The 16,970-nt window shown below is 44.9% G+C and overlaps 1 protein-coding gene across 1 annotated transcript in view; it reads left to right on the forward strand.

The window, feature by feature from the left end:
* LOC308068528 (protocadherin alpha-8-like) overlaps positions 1–16,970 on the forward strand; it is a 109,513-nt gene that overhangs the window by 43,831 nt on the left and 48,712 nt on the right. Inside the window, exons 4-5 of the mRNA XM_080399314.1 lie at positions 14,337–14,395; positions 16,653–16,741. Of these exons, the coding sequence (XP_080255440.1) occupies positions 14,337–14,395; positions 16,653–16,741 (148 nt within the window). The remainder of the gene's footprint in view (positions 1–14,336; positions 14,396–16,652; positions 16,742–16,970) is intronic.

Below are 16,970 nucleotides of genomic sequence, written 5' to 3' on the forward strand. Positions count from 1 at the left end.
AATTGAAAATTGAGTCCTGCAGAACTGACTCAGAATTACCATTAAAGCTGATGGAAATAACTAAAATTATTGTGGCCATCAATGAATGTTTGTACAGTTTTAAAGGGACTTGGGGAACATTTAATCAGTTTCAGTATATCACTTATAAACTGCATAGCCAGAAAAACTGTATAAAGCTAACATTTTGAGAAAGGCTATTACATTTGTACAGTGGTACTGTAAATAAGCCAAGTTACAGTATTAGTCTGTAAAATGAAAATCAGAGTACCTATTTTATTGGTGCTAGAAAACTTACAAAAATGCAAGGAGCCAGGAGTTATGATTCTGAAATTAGGAAAATTTTCTAAGAACCTGAGGCTTAGAACCATGTTTGATGGGAATGTAAATATTATGGAATATGTTCTAGAATGGCTTGGTTACATGTGTGTATGATATCTCTGTTCAGTTTTACATTCTGTGGTGTTTTGCAAAACTTCTGATATACACAGTCTTAGCTGTCCACAGAGAGACAGGACGTGACGAAAGATGGACCTAGGTAGCATGTAAATGCTGAAGTGGGCCAGGATTTGAGTGTTCATCAGCCCTTCCTTGCTGGGGGACCTGCTGGAATGTACTGGAACAGAGCCTGAATGTCTATAACATATAACATGTAACACTCTTAACAGTAACTGACTGGGGTCTAGGAACAGTGTGAAAGATCCCTCGCTGGTATTAAAAGCCCCTGGATGTGGTTGGTGTGTTTCATTCACACACTGTGAATAAAATTAACTTGTGGCTAGAAAGGCATTGCCTACCGAGAGGATTCTTGTTCTTAGCACCCACCACCTCTTAGAATGGGCATTTTCTGTTCCCAGGAGAGTTTCTACAAACGTGTTCCTTAAGGCAGGGCCTTAGATGTTGCCAGTGTTGCTGTGGCTTTTGGTCTTTTATTGGTGTGCTGTATGTTTCTTAGAGGACTTTCTGGCTGTACACATAGGAGGTGTGAGGCAGAAATGATCCGTGGACTGTGGATGAAACCACTGTTTGTTTGTCTGGAACACTGAGGGTGTGACCCTTCAGGCTTTTGCTTTACCTGATGACTGCAAGTTGTTTTGGCACACAGTCACATAATCCATGTACGTTACTGCTGCTGTAGCTTTTTTATAGCTTTTAGCAGGGTGTAGGTTTTGTTTTGGGTTTTTTTTTGTTTGTTTTGGCTTTTATTTTTGTGAGACTGTCAGGGCATTTTGTTCTAAATCTGTGAATATTGTGATCTTAAAGGTGGGTGGGTAGCCAAAAATTTGAAGCTGATTTTTTTTTTTTAAAGTGTTTGGCTCCTGTTTAGACAACTGGATGAAATGGGCAATTTTCCAGATGTTCTAGGCACTTGGCATCTCTATCTGCCCTTCTTGGTCTGCACACAGACCTACATTTATCATACTTGGAAAGATAAACAGGTTTGGGGTTTTTTTTATTCAAATACACAGCAGTATTTGCAGACACTGGGGTACTGGTCACATTAGAATAGATGTGAGGGCAAATATTTGGGCCACAAAAGTGAGCTGAGAAGTAAATGAACTCATCAGCCAAAATACGCGTCAGGTAATCCTGCTCTTAATATTGTCTCTTCTGATAATGGTGGCCACTGATAAAAGCTGGTGGATGGGCAATTGTTCTTAGCAGTGCTAAGGGTCAGAGTTAGGGCAATTGCTTTCTGGGGTTTGTGCATCAGGTATTATAGTAAAAACTTTCAGGATTTATAGCGTATGGTTGTGCTCTCAAAAGTCATCCCACATGATGAGGGGTGCCCAGGTCCACAAAAGGCAACAAAATAGGTTTTAGCTGAATGTTGAGGTCACCCTCTCCCTTGATAGACCAGCCTGATCCAGAGAGGATTCACTGGACATTCCAGAAGACTTTGTGGCATCAGCAAGGAAAAAAACAACAGGGAGAGAAATACTAGCAGGGAAGCAGTTTCTGCACTGGGTAGTAGATGTAACAGTTGCCTGCCTGGAGGATTATGTCCTGTGGTTTGTCTCATTGAATATGTCAGCTTAGTAATTTAGATGTTGTATGAATGAATGCTTAAGTCTGTCTTTGCTGAAGTTTGTGGCATTGGGGTACAACTCATAGCAGCTGCAACAATCTCACCCCCACTGCTGCGCTAGTTTAATTTCACAGCCCTGTCTTTTGTCAGTCCTCCATCACAAGGGTAGAGGAGGAAAAAACTGTAACTGGAGAACTGATTGCGTTCCATCTTCTCTCCAGCTCACTTGATCCCTCTTGAGCCTGTGTATTGCATTGGATGAGAAACTGGAGCCCACCTTAAATGCTCATAACTCGTGGGTGTGACTTGCAGAATTCTGCCAGCCCAGCGGGAGGAGGGTGGAAGCGGGGCTGGGGGGCTCCGCGGAGGCTGGGCAAGGGACGGTGCTGCAGCAAGGATGAATCTCCGAGGGAGCAGGGGGGCAGGTCTCCAAGAAGGAGGTCGTCAAACACACTGCAGCAACACACAGACGGCACCAGACCTGGCTGGAGGCCCGTTTTTTTCCGGAGCCCTGCGCTGATTTAACCCTCCCAAGCGGATGTACTTCAGCACTGCAGCAGCAGGTCCGGGAGTGCGGGCGGTTTGCGGCGCTCCCCTCCCCGCGCCCACCCCCACCCCACCCCACCCCCTTTCCTCCCCGCGCCCCGAAGCTTCAGCAGCGAAGCTGGGGCGGCGGCGAGGGGCGGCGGCAGGGAGCTCACCCCGGCCGGCTCGGCGCACGGAGCCCGCGGCCGGCGGCAGCGGGGGTCCGGCCCGCGCAGGGGCCGCAGCACGTGGGTGAGACCGGGGCGGGGGTTGGCTCCGCGGCCGCCGGGGCGGCGTTCCCGGCCCAGGTGCTGAGCCGGAGCCGGCCGCGGCTTAACGTCCTCCCCCGCCTCCTCCCGCGCGGCAGCTGGAGCAGCAGAAAGCGGATCCGGCGAGCCCCGGTCCCTCCTCCCTCCTCCTCCGCCTCCTCCTCGGAGCAACCGGCGAGCATGGACCGGGCGGCGGCGGCGCTGGAGGCGGCGGGCGGCTGCTGCTCGCCGCTTGCATGAGGCGGCTGGGCGGCGGAGAGTGAGGCCGGGCCAGGGCCGGGCGAGGCGGCTCCGGGCTCCGGCAGCTCCCCCCCTGCCCCGGCCATGGCGGCGGCTGCCCGGCGGAGCCGCGGCGGGGCGGCGGTGCTGGGCCTGCCGCTGGGGCTGCTGCCGCTGGGGCTGCTGCCGCTGCTGGGGCTGTGCGCCGGGCGGGCGGCGGGCGGGCCGCTCCGCTACTCCGTGCCGGAGGAGCTGCCGCTCGGTGCGTTCGTGGGCAGCGTGGCGAGCGACCTGGGCGTGGATCCGCGGCGACTGGCGGCGCGGGGAGCGCGGCTGACCTCGGGCAGCGGCCGGCAGTACCTGGAGCTGGAGCTGGGCCGCGGCGCGCTGCTGGTGCGGGAGCGCATGGACCGCGAAGCGCTCTGCGAGCTGAGCCCCGCCTGCTTCCTCAGCCTGGAGCTGGTCATCGAGCAGCCCATTGAGGTGCACAACGTGGAGGTGGAGGTGCTGGACATAAATGACAACGCGCCGTGCTTCCCCCGCCAGGATTACCGGCTGGAGATCAGTGAGTCTGCTGTGCCCGGGGCCCGCTTCCACATCGAGAGCGCCCAGGACCCTGATGTGGGCACCAACTCTGTGCAGAGCTACCAGCTCAGCCCCAGCCGCCACTTTGCCCTGGACCTTAAAGGCTTCCAGAGTGGCAGCAAGCTCCTGGAGCTGGTGCTGCAGCAGCCGCTGGACCGGGAGCAGAGTGCCCTGCAGCAGCTGGTGCTCACTGCTGTGGATGGTGGGGACCCCCCCAAGTCCGGTACGGCCCAGATCTCTGTGCGAGTTGTGGATACCAATGACAACCCACCTGCCTTTGACCGTTCCACCTACACCGTGAGCCTTCTGGAGAATGCCCCACCTGGCACCCTAGTGGTCAAGCTCAATGCCTCAGACCCTGATGAGGGCTCCAACGGGGATGTGATCTACTCCTTTGGCAGCTACACCCCACAGAAGGTGAGGCAGCTCTTTAGTGTGGACCCACACTCAGGGGAGGTGCGTGTTAATGGTACCTTGGACTATGAAGAGGCATCCTCCTATGAGATCTATGTGCAAGCCACTGATCAGGGCCCTGTCTCTATGGCTGGGCACTGCAAGGTGCTGGTCAACATTGTGGATGCTAATGATAATGTTCCTGAGGTGGTCCTGACCTCCCTGTACAGCCCAGTGCCAGAGGATGCAAAAGCAGGAACTGTGGTGGCCCTGATGAGCGTCACTGACCAGGACTCAGGGCTGAACAAGCAAGTGAGTCTGCGTATTCCCCCTGGCCTCCCCTTCACGCTCAACTCTTTCAAGAACTCCTACACCTTGATCACCCAGGGCAAACTGGACCATGAGAAAGCAGCAGCGTACAACATCACAGTTACAGCTACCGACTCTGGAAGCCCCCCTCTCTCCTCCCAGAAGGTGATCCATGTCGAGATCTCTGACATCAATGATAATCCTCCACACTTTGAGGAACCTGTGTACTCGGTTTACATCCCTGAGAACAACCCCCTTGGAGCCTTGCTGTGCACCATCAAAGCTACCGACCCAGATGTCGCCGAAAATGCCCATGTGTCTTACTCTTTAATAGATGGGAAGATTGAAGGGCTACCTGTCGCCTCCTATGTCTCTATTAAATCCGATAGCGGCAACATGTATGCTGTCAGGTCCTTTGACTATGAGACATTAAGGGAGTTCCAGGTGATTGTCCAGGCACAGGATGCCGGGATCCCACCACTGAGCAGCACTGTCACTGTCCACATCTATGTGATGGACGAGAATGACCATGCTCCACAGATACTGTATCCTACCTCAACCAACACTTCAACAGCCCTGGAGATGATCCCACGCTCGGCATATGCTGGATATTTGGTCACCAAAATTATAGCCATTGATGGGGACTCAGGACAAAATGCCTGGTTGTTCTTCTACTTGGTGCAAACCTCAGATCCAGGTTTGTTCAGGGTGGAGCTACATACTGGGGAGATTAGGACTACTCGCAGACTGGGGGAGGACACCATGCCTACTTTCAACCTGACGGTGGAGGTGAGAGACAATGGAGAGCCACCAATGTCCTCATTAGTAGCCATCACTGTTGCTGTGGTGGACAGAGTTTCAAAAATCATCCCTGATACAAGAAGGCACTTTAGAAGTCCGAGCAATTACTCAGAGATCACTCTTTATCTCATTATCGCGTTGAGCGCTATCTCCTTCGTTTTCCTTTTCACGATCATTGGGCTTACTGTTATCAAGTGCTACAGATACAGTCTGTATGGGGACTCCTGCTGTGCAGGGTTCTGTGGGGTCAGAGAACGGTGCCCTGCTGAATTGTACAAGCAGGCCAACAACAACATCGATGCTAGGTTGCCCCACGGTTTAAAAGTACAACCACATTTCATTGAAGTGAGGGGCAATGGGTCTCTCACTAAGACCTACTGCTATAAGGCATGCCTAACTGCAGGATCAGGAAGTGACACTTTTATGTTTTACAATACCTGTGGCCCAACAGGAACTACTGGTCCCTCTGCAGTGGTGACTGAGAGGCATCTGACAGGACAGAGTGGGCAGAGTGCACAAAACCTGATCATACTAAAAAATGACTCCATTACTCCTAACGAGGTGAGGCTACGTTGATAAATGGTCAGCACAGTGCTCTGAGCAAATCTGTACTTAAGCAGAGGTTCAAAGATTAAGCATATTCCCTTTTGGGCTCACTGACATACAGCTAGGAAACATGGTTCTAATGAATCTAATCTGTGCGATGCGTTTTGTTTCTAGGTAAATATTTGGACTTTCAGGGTCTGCTTGGTAAGTTCAGTACATGCATTTGTTGTTTGGATTCACATCATTTTTGCAGTGTATGCTGTATAGAGTATTGCTTCTTCCCCTTTTCTCTTACAGATCTAAAATTGCCTCCTGCCACAGGGTGCTAGGGAATGACACATGTGGTCTTAAATTTTTAATGCTAAAACTAGTATTGCAGGAAAAAGTAATTTAAAAAAAAGTTATTATCCTGGAAATCAATAGCTAACTTTATGGCAGTTATAGATGTTTGCTACTTCATTGACTTTATACCTAGGCAAAGCTGTTGAATGTAGATCATTGCAATAATATGCTTTGCTTACTAATGTGGGCGTGTTTTAGTTGTCTGAAAACTGCATTACCTCCTTTGATAATGTTTGTTCAACCCAATTCTGCATTTCATGCTTCCTGGACAGTGAAAATCCAGTGACATCTTTGTAGAGAATTACAGCAAGTTACCATCATTATGTTACAATGTGATAACTTCTAACCTGCTGGGTTGCTACTGAAAATTGTTTAATACCTATGGTTTGATCAGCAGTGTATTAACCTTTTCAATATTTCCCACAGTGAAGAATTAATGGTTGCTTTATGGTAGCACACAGGCACTCTGCAGTTAGTGTGTGGTTTACACGCTCTGTAATTTCCTTTCTGCATATGTTGAAGCTAAACCCAGAAGCACACACAGGAGAAACTAATTCTCATTTACAAAAGGAAAATTTTGCCATTACTGTGTGTTGCTTGTATCCTGTAGTTGTGACAGGCATAAGATCAGTTCATGCATTAATGTGTGCTATGCCTCAAGACATGGGAAAGCTGGAGGAGTAACTGTGGTGGGATAGAAAGGAGCCTGACTTGTGTGTTCTTGCCACAGAAATATAATTTATTTCCTTACACTTATTCACATATAAAGATGTTGGCATCTTTTGCAACTGTTGTTTTGTTGCACAAAGATGCACAAATCTTAAGGGCTAGCAAATCTTCCATTAAAATGCTTCTAGAGAGTAATTATCATCCATTCAAAATTAAGCCATTTAAAATTAATGCAGTGAGGTTTTTGTAAATCACAGTGGCAGGGTATGGGGGAAGTATTTTTTCTCTTTCTGCACAGTTTTTGTACGTTAAAATCTTTCTGAGTATAATAAAATGCCTGGAGTCTCTGATACAGGAGGGAACCTGAGACATACTCTATAAGCATGTATGCTGAAGAATCAGAGTGAAATAAACACTTCACATCTGATTTTTGGGGGAGGGGGAAGAGAAGCAATAGCTGAAAATGGCTTTGCTTTGGAAGCAAGGACAGTAGTAAATTAGTGTAACAGACAGATTCCCATCACATTTTGGGAATCAATCCATTGAATGCAATGAATTAGCAATTTTTGAACACCAGTGTATATCGGGCAGTGGCAGCAAAGCCAGCCCGAACTTGGGATATAAAAATAAAGAGATGTATAGAACAGACTAATGAATGCCTGTCTGTGAGCAGCTATGATCCAAAAGAGGAATCAATTATTCAAATAGTTCTGTATGATTTAAACCGAAGTGACATTCTGACAAGTTCTACTCATCACAAGTTCTTTTCTTGGGTCTCTGCTTCTTAAACTGTCCATGGTAGTACATACTATGAAGATGTATCGATGCCAGGTATACATGAGAAAGTGGGTGAATGTAATGGCATTCACTAATTACTAGTTCCTAGCTAATTACATACTATAAAACCATGTCTTTCCCTTGTTTCAAACTCAGCATATGCACTGGAGACGCCATCCATTGCTTAGCAACACTGAATTCTACTTTATAAGGGTAATGATCTTTGTATTCTTAGATCTTCAGAGAACTCTTCCTCTTTTCAGTTAAAGGGAACTTCTAATTAGTCTTTAAAAGCCCATGCCTTCACCTGTGAAGCATAACAACAGGCATCGTTGTCCTTGCATTGGTTTACATAATCAATCTCTGATGTATATGTTACTTTTGGATCATATGAACTTTTTTTTTTCAGTTTTTGGAAATTGATCTTCTAATAGCTGTTAAGTGATAAGGATGGGGCCAGATGAATGGGCTTTCTATGAGTGCGTATCGTACATAGGGTTTCACAAATACTAATATTTTGCAAATACTTTTACAGTGAGAGGAAAAATATTTCAAAATTATTTGGGATAAATATCCCTAATTCTTGATGCAATAAGGTCCTTTTCATATTTCCTTGTAAGGTCAAAGATGTTAATTACTTTACACTAAGTGGTGACTGATTTCCTTGGGCAATTAGAACAATGCAATGGAAGAGAAAGCTCTGTGTATTAAGGTTAGGTAGGGAAATCTTTGTCTCTGTTGAAGTGCTGATACCTGTGTGAGTGTTCTGACTTGTACTGCTAGTGTTCTGAGGGTGTCTCCAAGACAGCCGGTGCTTCTGCATTCACCTTGTTTGCCTATATGGTCCTTTATAGCAGGGGTCCTCAAACTATGACCCACGGGATTTGCACACACACGCACGCACACACACACACACCCCCACACACACACACCCCACCCCCCCACACACACCCCACACCCCACCCCCACACACCCCCACCCACACCCCCACCTACCCCCACCCACACCCCCACCCACACCCTGCTGGGGGCTGGGGGGGAAACCAAGCAGCCGCAGATGACTGCCTGCCACTTCATCCACATGCCAGCCCCCTGGTTAAAAAGTTTGAGGACCCCTGCTTTATAGGTTCTTAAGAATATTTCAAACCAAGTGTGTTTTGTAAAAGAAGAAAGGTACTAATGCTTACAGCTGCACTGAAAACCTTAGAAACAGTTATTGCTGGCAGGAGCCTGGTAATAAGGATCCAAATGCGGGGTTAATGGGTATTGCTCTCTCATCGGCCAGGTGGCTGCTGCAGGGTGACCAGGCAGGCAGCACAGGCAGAATATAGGGACACCAAAATACTGTGGCTTCATTGCTGGTGCTGTGTGAGGTTACGGGCAGCCTGGATTCCTGCCTTCCGAAAAGAGGGTGCCCACAGCTGTGAAGGGGGTGTGTGGAGATGTGATTTAGTTACCAAGCACTGCTGTAGCGATGATCCATCATTTTCAGGAAAGGTTTCAGTGCTTTAGTCTGGAGTCCCCTTCCTTATAGGCCTGTGAAGATGCTGAGTAATGTCTGGGTTGTGTTTGGTCCTTGTCATCTCTGCCGTCTTGTTCTTACATTCTATGTGGATAAGTTCATTCATTATGTCTTGCATCTCATGACAACTTTTTCCCTTCAATGCAGGGAATAACAATCAAACCAACATATGTTTTAACAGCAGATTTCAGCTCCAGAAGGCAGCCTGGCACATTCCTAATGATGAGTGGACAGTCTGGATACTTGATAGAACTAGATGAAAACTGTTCTTGTTATGCATTGCCTTGTACCCCTTTTTGTGTGGTGACACGTGGCTGACAAAATATGATGTTTCATGTGATGTTCAGAAAAAAATCTGAATGGTACTCTATGGACACTTTTCAGAAAGTGAAACAAAAGCTGCATATTAGTGATGGTAAAACGCAGGGTTTCACTGCAGTTTTATGGTTGTTTGCTTTGCTTCTGGCTCTTTCTCTGCATTTTGCACTTCAAAACCAGCTTGCTAACACACAGAAAAAAACCCAAACAACACTTGAGTTGAACACATCTTGATACTGCTTTAAAATGAAAGCATGTTTTGAAGTGTCTAAATCTAGTAAACCCGCAGCATTGTCTGGAGCAGTCTTTCCAAGAGATTTCTCAGAGGCTTTAAAGGTATTAATGGTGGAATATCTTACAATCTCGTTTCAAGAACTTAAGCCTTTAAGAATTTCTCCAGTCCCACTGACATTTTAAAGGTTAACTATAAATGTTTGTTCTTTTGTTTAGTAGCAGTATCTGAACCTATTCTGTTAAGCAGGGTCAGTGCTCTGTGCTTCCGTGCAGTCAGACTCTTGGTTCGATGCTTACTGCTGTGCCAGCAGAAATTTGCATTCAATATTAAGCAGAAGTGTTTTCCTTCTCTTGGAATTAATTAAATATACTTTACAGAAGCACTTGCCCGTTCCCTTCACCTTAGTTTTCTTAGAGTGAGGAATGCAAATGAACACTCCAGGAAGAAAATCTTTGGGCTTCTGAATTACACTCTTTTCCAGTTTCCATTCTGATTTCTTGTATGATAAACACATGTTCAGTCTATAAATAGTTTGTTCTCCACATAGAATTAATTCTAAACATTTACAGAAGAAAACCAGGAATAGAAGCCTCTGTTTCACCACATCTGTCAGCATTGTCTCACTGGAAAATAAGCAGAGCTGTATGCGGTCAGGGGTTTTAAAACGCCTTTTATTATTGCTTCAAAGCGGATGTATTTGATAGTATACCTTGTCATTCTGTCGTGCATTTATATGGAAATAGGAATGGAGTGGGAAGTTTTTAGCAGTCTCATCACCTGGTAACTCTTTGTAAATGTTTGATTCACACTACTCTGCCTCAGGCAGGCCCTGTTCTAACAGTCACTGAAGTGAATGGTAGCCTTTGCACTGATTTTCATGAATACAGGATTAGGACAACATTAAAAATATTTGGAATTTCCTTCTATCCCAGGGAAACTTCCTGTGTTGAAGTATTAGCTAAAACAAAGATAACTTAGCAAAATGTTCATAACAATGTATTTTCAACTGAATTTATTTTCCATGAACAGTGAAATTATTCTTAAATTAACCCATGCTGTGCAATTTAAGAACAACTGTGTGGAATTTTGCATGAGCTTTTTTGCTGCTAAGATGATTCCATTGTATATTATACATTCACTTTGCTTATCAGACTTTCCAATAGGGTTGGATGTTTTATGACTGGGCACATTAATGCTTGTGGTTATGTGATTGGTAGAATGCAACTCTGGTGCCTGGAAGAACCGGCAGGAGCAAACTGTTGCCATGAGGTGTTTACCTGATGCAATGACAACCACTTCTGTAGGCACCTGGATAGGTTTTGACTCATCGCACAACTATGATGACGTGCACTGTTACTAAATCAGAAAAAGCAGGTGATGGGAGAAACAGGGAATAGTTGGTTACTTCTGTGCCGTATTGTGTGACTTTTCTCATCTCCACTGATTGAGTGGGAAGGAGATACATGGCCTCCACAAATCTCTGAGGGAAATGTGAGGCTAAGATTATGTTAAAGTTCGTAGAATGAGCTGGCATGTGAGAAACAGGTCTTGTAATATTGGGAGCTGGGGAGATAAAAGGAACAACATTATCTTTGTCAGCATTGTGTGATGTAGTGAGAGTAGGGGGATGTACAACCAGGAAGCAAATGGACCTCTTCAGAGTCTGTATTCCTCTTTGTGATTCCTCTCTGTACTCGTGCTTCCTGGCAGCTGTACCTTGTCCTGGTGGTGGTGATTTATGACACAGCTACACTTCTCACAGCAAAGCCTGTGATGGGGCTTTGCGAGGAGCCCACTGAGAGCTGCTGTGCAGACTTCTGTCCCCTGGGACTGTGCTGAAGACACATCTCTCTTTGAGATGGGCCATATTGTGTCATGGCACAGTGACTGCATGCTGTGTGACAGCACCTGTCAATGTGGCAGGTTTCAGTGGGTGGTCTGGTAAAGGTGGACTGTTGGTAACCAGAGATGTAAGCCAACCCAAGCATGCAGACAGTGAGTGCCTGGTGGCTCTATAAGCAATGCTGCTGCATCTGATCTGGGGAAAGATATTACTGAACAGGTTTCCTTCTCCTGTTATGCGGTCACTTCTATTATTGGTCATGCTTTTTTGCTTTTCTTGCTCCTCATTTCCCAATCTCATTTAAAGATATATTGAAATAACTTTTCTCTGGTGACCAGAGGATCTTAAGAATTTCAGTCTCTAGCAGGACAAAAGGAGAAGCCAGCCATGCTTACAGAATTGGAATTTCACCAGTTTTGCCAGTTGCAGGACATTGTCCTGTGATAACACAAGTGTGGGGCAAATGTGCTTCTCAGCTTTGCTGAGGTCTAAAAATTCCCAGTCAAGCAGTGTCCACATAGTAAAACTGGGTGAGAATAGGTCTGGACAAAGTCAAGCTGCTGCCCAACTGCCTGTTCTTCCTGCGAAGACATCAGAAAGTAGAGAAGTCCCAGACGCTGACTTTTTCACAGTTAAAAACTGAGCCCCTGAAAAAAACAGTCCCTGAAAGATCTGAAGATCAACTGTGGCAGTAGATCTTTCCATCTCCAGAGTATATTTTCCCAATCTTGTCATCTTCCTTTTTCTGCTTCTGCAGGAGCAGCACTACAGCACTGCCTAAAGAGTAATAGCAAACAGTGAACTGTTTGGGAGTAGCCATAAGATGCCACAGCTTCTGAGTAGTAACCTTTGAAAATACCACAACCTCCTAGTTGCAGCTGTTTGTTATGTTGATGTGATGAATGTTGGTCTGTGCATGTGAAGTGAATAAATGATGAATTTCTAACTGATGAGTTTCTGCTGCCATCATCACCCAGTTATGATCTGGTGCCTGAAAGTTCCCACTGCAACAGAACATAGATTTTTGTTTCTCAGCTGAGAGCTTTCCAGCTCTCGTCTAGAAAACAAAAATCTATATACTGCAAGCAAGTGGCCGTTTTCCCCTTTTCTCACTCCTACCCAACTTGTGTCAGACTTTTCCAGCTCTTTGATATAATTTCACTTCCTCTGTATTTTCCTGGAACTGCAGTAAGATTCCTCCTCCTCACACTGCCTATAAGCCTGTACAAATTGGGAACATGCACTTCTCCCATTGCAAAAAAGAGCAAAGAGGCTTTTTCCCCACCCTCAGTCCAGTAGTTCCCCTGCTATAAGAAAATCTCCAGCGGAGTAAAAGCCAAAACTTGGGGTGTTGGCACCCTTCATACATCAAGAAAGGCAAACTCAGAAGTGGGTCTCATCAGTGTGTATTACTTTCTACCTGCTTTCACTGACTGTTACTACATGGTTGACCTTAGAGTTGCTTTGACATCCCTGGGACTGGGGCCAAAATGGAATGAATCAGAAAATACTGGAACCATGTATAATGGGCCCCTTTTCACGCTGCATTCTGCTAAACTCAGCAGAACCTGAGCATGCCAGAGAACTAGGGGCTAAATGGGAAGGAAATTGCTAGCATAGATGTTTAATATGTGGTTGCAAATAGCAGCCTCTCCGCCCTTTTGTGTAACTCAGACCATAAAGACTACTAGGATGCACATCATCCAAGAGCATCTCACTCTTGAGTGATGCTGGACCCGGAATGGTGGTAGAGAGCTAGTGTAAGTTGTAATTGTTCCTTTTTTTTTTTTTTTTTTTAATATAACCTATTGATCCAGGGAAAAGCATACCCCAACCTCAAGAGGAAAGACAGTTGGATTTAAATAATTCAGAGCATTCAACACTTTCTTTTTCTCTTCAAAACAATGGGGCCAAATTAATTTCTGATCTGCCTCCAATAGCTTGAAAAGAATTAAACCATTACTGTCATGTATTATTTGTGTGCTTAGCACTGTACAAGACACACTAGGAATTAGTATAGTCCATTATGCTTCTGGACACAAGTTATGTCTTTGAATTCCAGTGCTTGCAGTTAAGCACTGGCTGTGATACCACCTACAGAATGTCGTGAGAATAGTGAGAAATAACCTTGATATATGCTTAGGGCCTAATTTTAAAGAACCTGAACTTGCATTCATTGGCTGTAGGTGAAAATCACTGTGATTGTCCCCTGACAATGCAAAATAGATTTTCTGGAGCAATTTTTGAGCAACAGAGAATTTCTTAATTATCTCCTTATTTAGCAAGCCATTCTGCAGCACATCAGCATATATTGAGGTTTGTTGGTCAAAGGGTATTGCTAGCTGTTTTCCTATTCCACCTCTGATGCCCTCTCAGGAATATAGAGAACATAGCAGTTTGTATGAAAGAACATGTCTGCCTTTGGTAAAAGACTTGCAGCAGCCTGCAAATCTGCTTCAGTCTAGCTCAGTCCTCTGCAGTTTGCTGAATGCCAGCAGAAACCTCACAGCAGACAGGCTACCCCACACGCCCCTTCCCCTTCGCAGGGGTCTGTATTTGACATGTCCTCAGGCAGATGCTCTTCCATGCAGGAGCTCGAGTCTCTCCTGGCCTTAACAGGTAAACAAACAGTATGTTTTATGGATTTATGATGCGGTTTTTTTCCTGTGCCCAGAATGCTGGTGGATGTATGAAATAACTGTCCTTAGGTTTCCAGCATCAAATGTCGTTCCATAGAGGTCACCTCTAGCCAAAGGCCATACAAACAACTTTATTACAGACACTCTCTGTGTGTCCATTTGAAAATTTCTTTAGATTTGCAGAAAGATTTGGCGGTTCTGAATGCTCACAAAAATTGAGTAGCTCCATATAGACCCTTCTGACAAAATTAGCCAGATGTATATGCTTTTCAGCACGTTTAACATACATTAACATTACCCTGGGCTTTTGTTTCTACAGCCAAAACACCCCAATCCTGACTGGCGCTACTCTGCATCCCTAAGGGCAGGAATGCAAAGGTATGTATGTTGTTTCCCCACATGAAGGGGAATTCTGTCTTTGTCCTCTGTGAAAAGGACAAAGTTGTCTGGCTCCTCTGAAGACTGATGATATCTGTACGCTGAGATGGAAAGCACCTGAGTTCTGTTGCTGTCACTGCCTATCTCCTAGTGTTACAGATGCAGTCCGACTGCATCTTAATGCTATTACCGGTACTACTGTACATCTGTGGGGTTTTTGTGTTTACCTACTGCCTTTGTATACATTGATTGTCAAGGCATAATTCCTACAATTGTTGAATTATTTAACTGTGATTACACACTTTTTGTTTGCTTTAAAGCTCCCTGTAATCATCAATGCTGATAGGTTTCAATAGACTGTCTGTAGCATTGATGTGTTTTCCATCTTGTTGTCTCTCATTACCATAAAAATATGCTGCTCCTGTAGTCAGTCTATTAACTACATGGTGCAATCAAGATGATTAATACAGTTTAAAGGATATTTTGAAGATATGAGATGGATTTTCAAAGAAGGAAAAATGAGGCTCTGTCCAAATCTCTATATACATCTTTGAAAGTCCTCTGCCTAAAATCGCAAGCAGTCTCTGCTGCTATAATTTGCTATCAGTACACATGGAAAAAGAGAATTATACTAAATTTGTTTTTGTAGAGCCTAAACAAAACTACATTTTTTTCTCTTCCTTCCTGAGCAGGTTAGAAATCTGGTTTTATTTTCAGGTATAATCTGATGTAAGTCATAAGGCTACCTTACAGGTTTAGATGGAATTACAAGGCTGCAGTAGTTCCTAGTGGCACTACAAAAGTGCAGGATGGTATGATTTTCCCACAGTTGTTGGTCCAAGGGAACTGTAGTCATCGTCATCGTCTTATCCATTATCCATAAGGCTAAGGAGTCTTCATTAGATTGAAGACCAAAACTCAGATTCACACTGTCTGTCCCTGAGACTGTGCTCCATGTGTGTGAAGGCAGTGTGCTGCTCCAGCTGGCTTTGGGCTGCTGTATAAAAACGAACTTAAACTTCAAGGCACCAGAAGGACAGAAAGAAAGAGCACGCTTGTTTCTGTGGCCTGTTAGGCAAACTGGTTTCTTTCTTTTATTTTCCTGCTGTTTTGTTGGTTACTTTGTAATCCCTGACTGCTTACTGCAAAATGGATAAACAGTCTGGGAGCAGGATCCTGAAGCAGGAATTCTTCTGCCTACCTGAGCTTCTTAAGTACTGGTCTACAGAGTCAGGCACACTCTTGTGTATTCCCAACTGGATCCTGTGGATCCATATTCCTTTTTATGCAGAGTTCAAGATGTTGCCTCAAGTTACTTGAACAATGAATGAGAAGTCAGAGCTCATTTAAAGCAATTCATCTCACAAGCAGGGGAGCTACTGAAGCCTTTGTGGGAAGTTGTATGTGTTCCTCTATTCTCTCGCATCAGGAGCCCCTATCCTTACTTGAAATCTTAGATTCTGAGCCTGTGTGACTTGCCCAGCTGATGATTTTCATCATAAAACTTGTAGAAATTTGGTATCCATAGGACCCTTGACATCTGCTACATTTGGTTGAACCTGCCCATTAAGTTTAACTGGGAGTGTAGAAGGGAGCTGAGTAGCAGGTGAGCAGAGACAGGGACACAGCCACAGAATCCTGTTTCTGTAAGGAACTGCACACTAATATGTGCCTAGCTTTGCATTAAAAGTGGCAGATTTTTTTCTTTTCCTTCCACGTAAGGTGCTGGCTAATATCCAAATTGATGCTTTCAAGGCCAAGTGTGATGTGACACTGTAAAATCCGCTGTGTTAGTTTCTGCAGTTGAGAAAATGTATTTCTCTTTCTGAATTGTTCACGAGAAGCGTACTGTAACCTGGGAAGGTGGGAACTGTTGAAGTAGCATGACAGAAGCTCAGAACGAACTCCACCAACTTTTTCTCATTTGCTTTAATGCTAATACATCGTAACAGCAAAGGTGTGTAACTTCCTTGTTAGTGCCTTCTAATTAGTGAAAGGAAAATGTCCTGCACATGTGTTTGGTTTATACATTATGCCACAACTGTGTTTTAGTAAATAAAGCTATTATTTTTTGCAAGTCAAGACAGCTAGTTATCCAATGCTCCAGCAGAAATTTATGAGTATCATGCAATACTATAGTAATAGTTGCACAGCGACAAACAGGTGTGACCTTTGACGAGTAGCAAGAAAGGGAAATGTTATAAAGCCCAGGGCAGAGGGGAACTGTATAATCTAACTATGATATATACTTACTCAGTGCTGTGCATATGGAAGAGGCAGGAGTCCTACGTGGAGGACCAGGAGGGCCTGATCAGCAGTGGCCAACAGTCTCCAGTGCTACTCCAGGTAAGAGTGTGAAAATCCAGAATATATGTGAGGACCTAATGTTACCTGAAGTAGATCTCCTAATGCTTCCATCTTAGTTTTTCTTCTGTTTTGGGTCTCTGAGTGAAGTTCTTGTAAATTAATCTGTGGTATCTAAACAGAGTGGAATAATAAAGTATAAAATACATCTTTTTCTTTACTCAATTTCAGATGAGCACTGGAGATAAGGGTCCTTGGTCCCAGCTTTCAC

Source organism: Falco punctatus (genome assembly GCF_963210335.1).
Source record: "Falco punctatus genome assembly, chromosome: 8".
In the NCBI taxonomy this organism is placed as follows: domain Eukaryota; kingdom Metazoa; phylum Chordata; class Aves; order Falconiformes; family Falconidae; genus Falco; species Falco punctatus.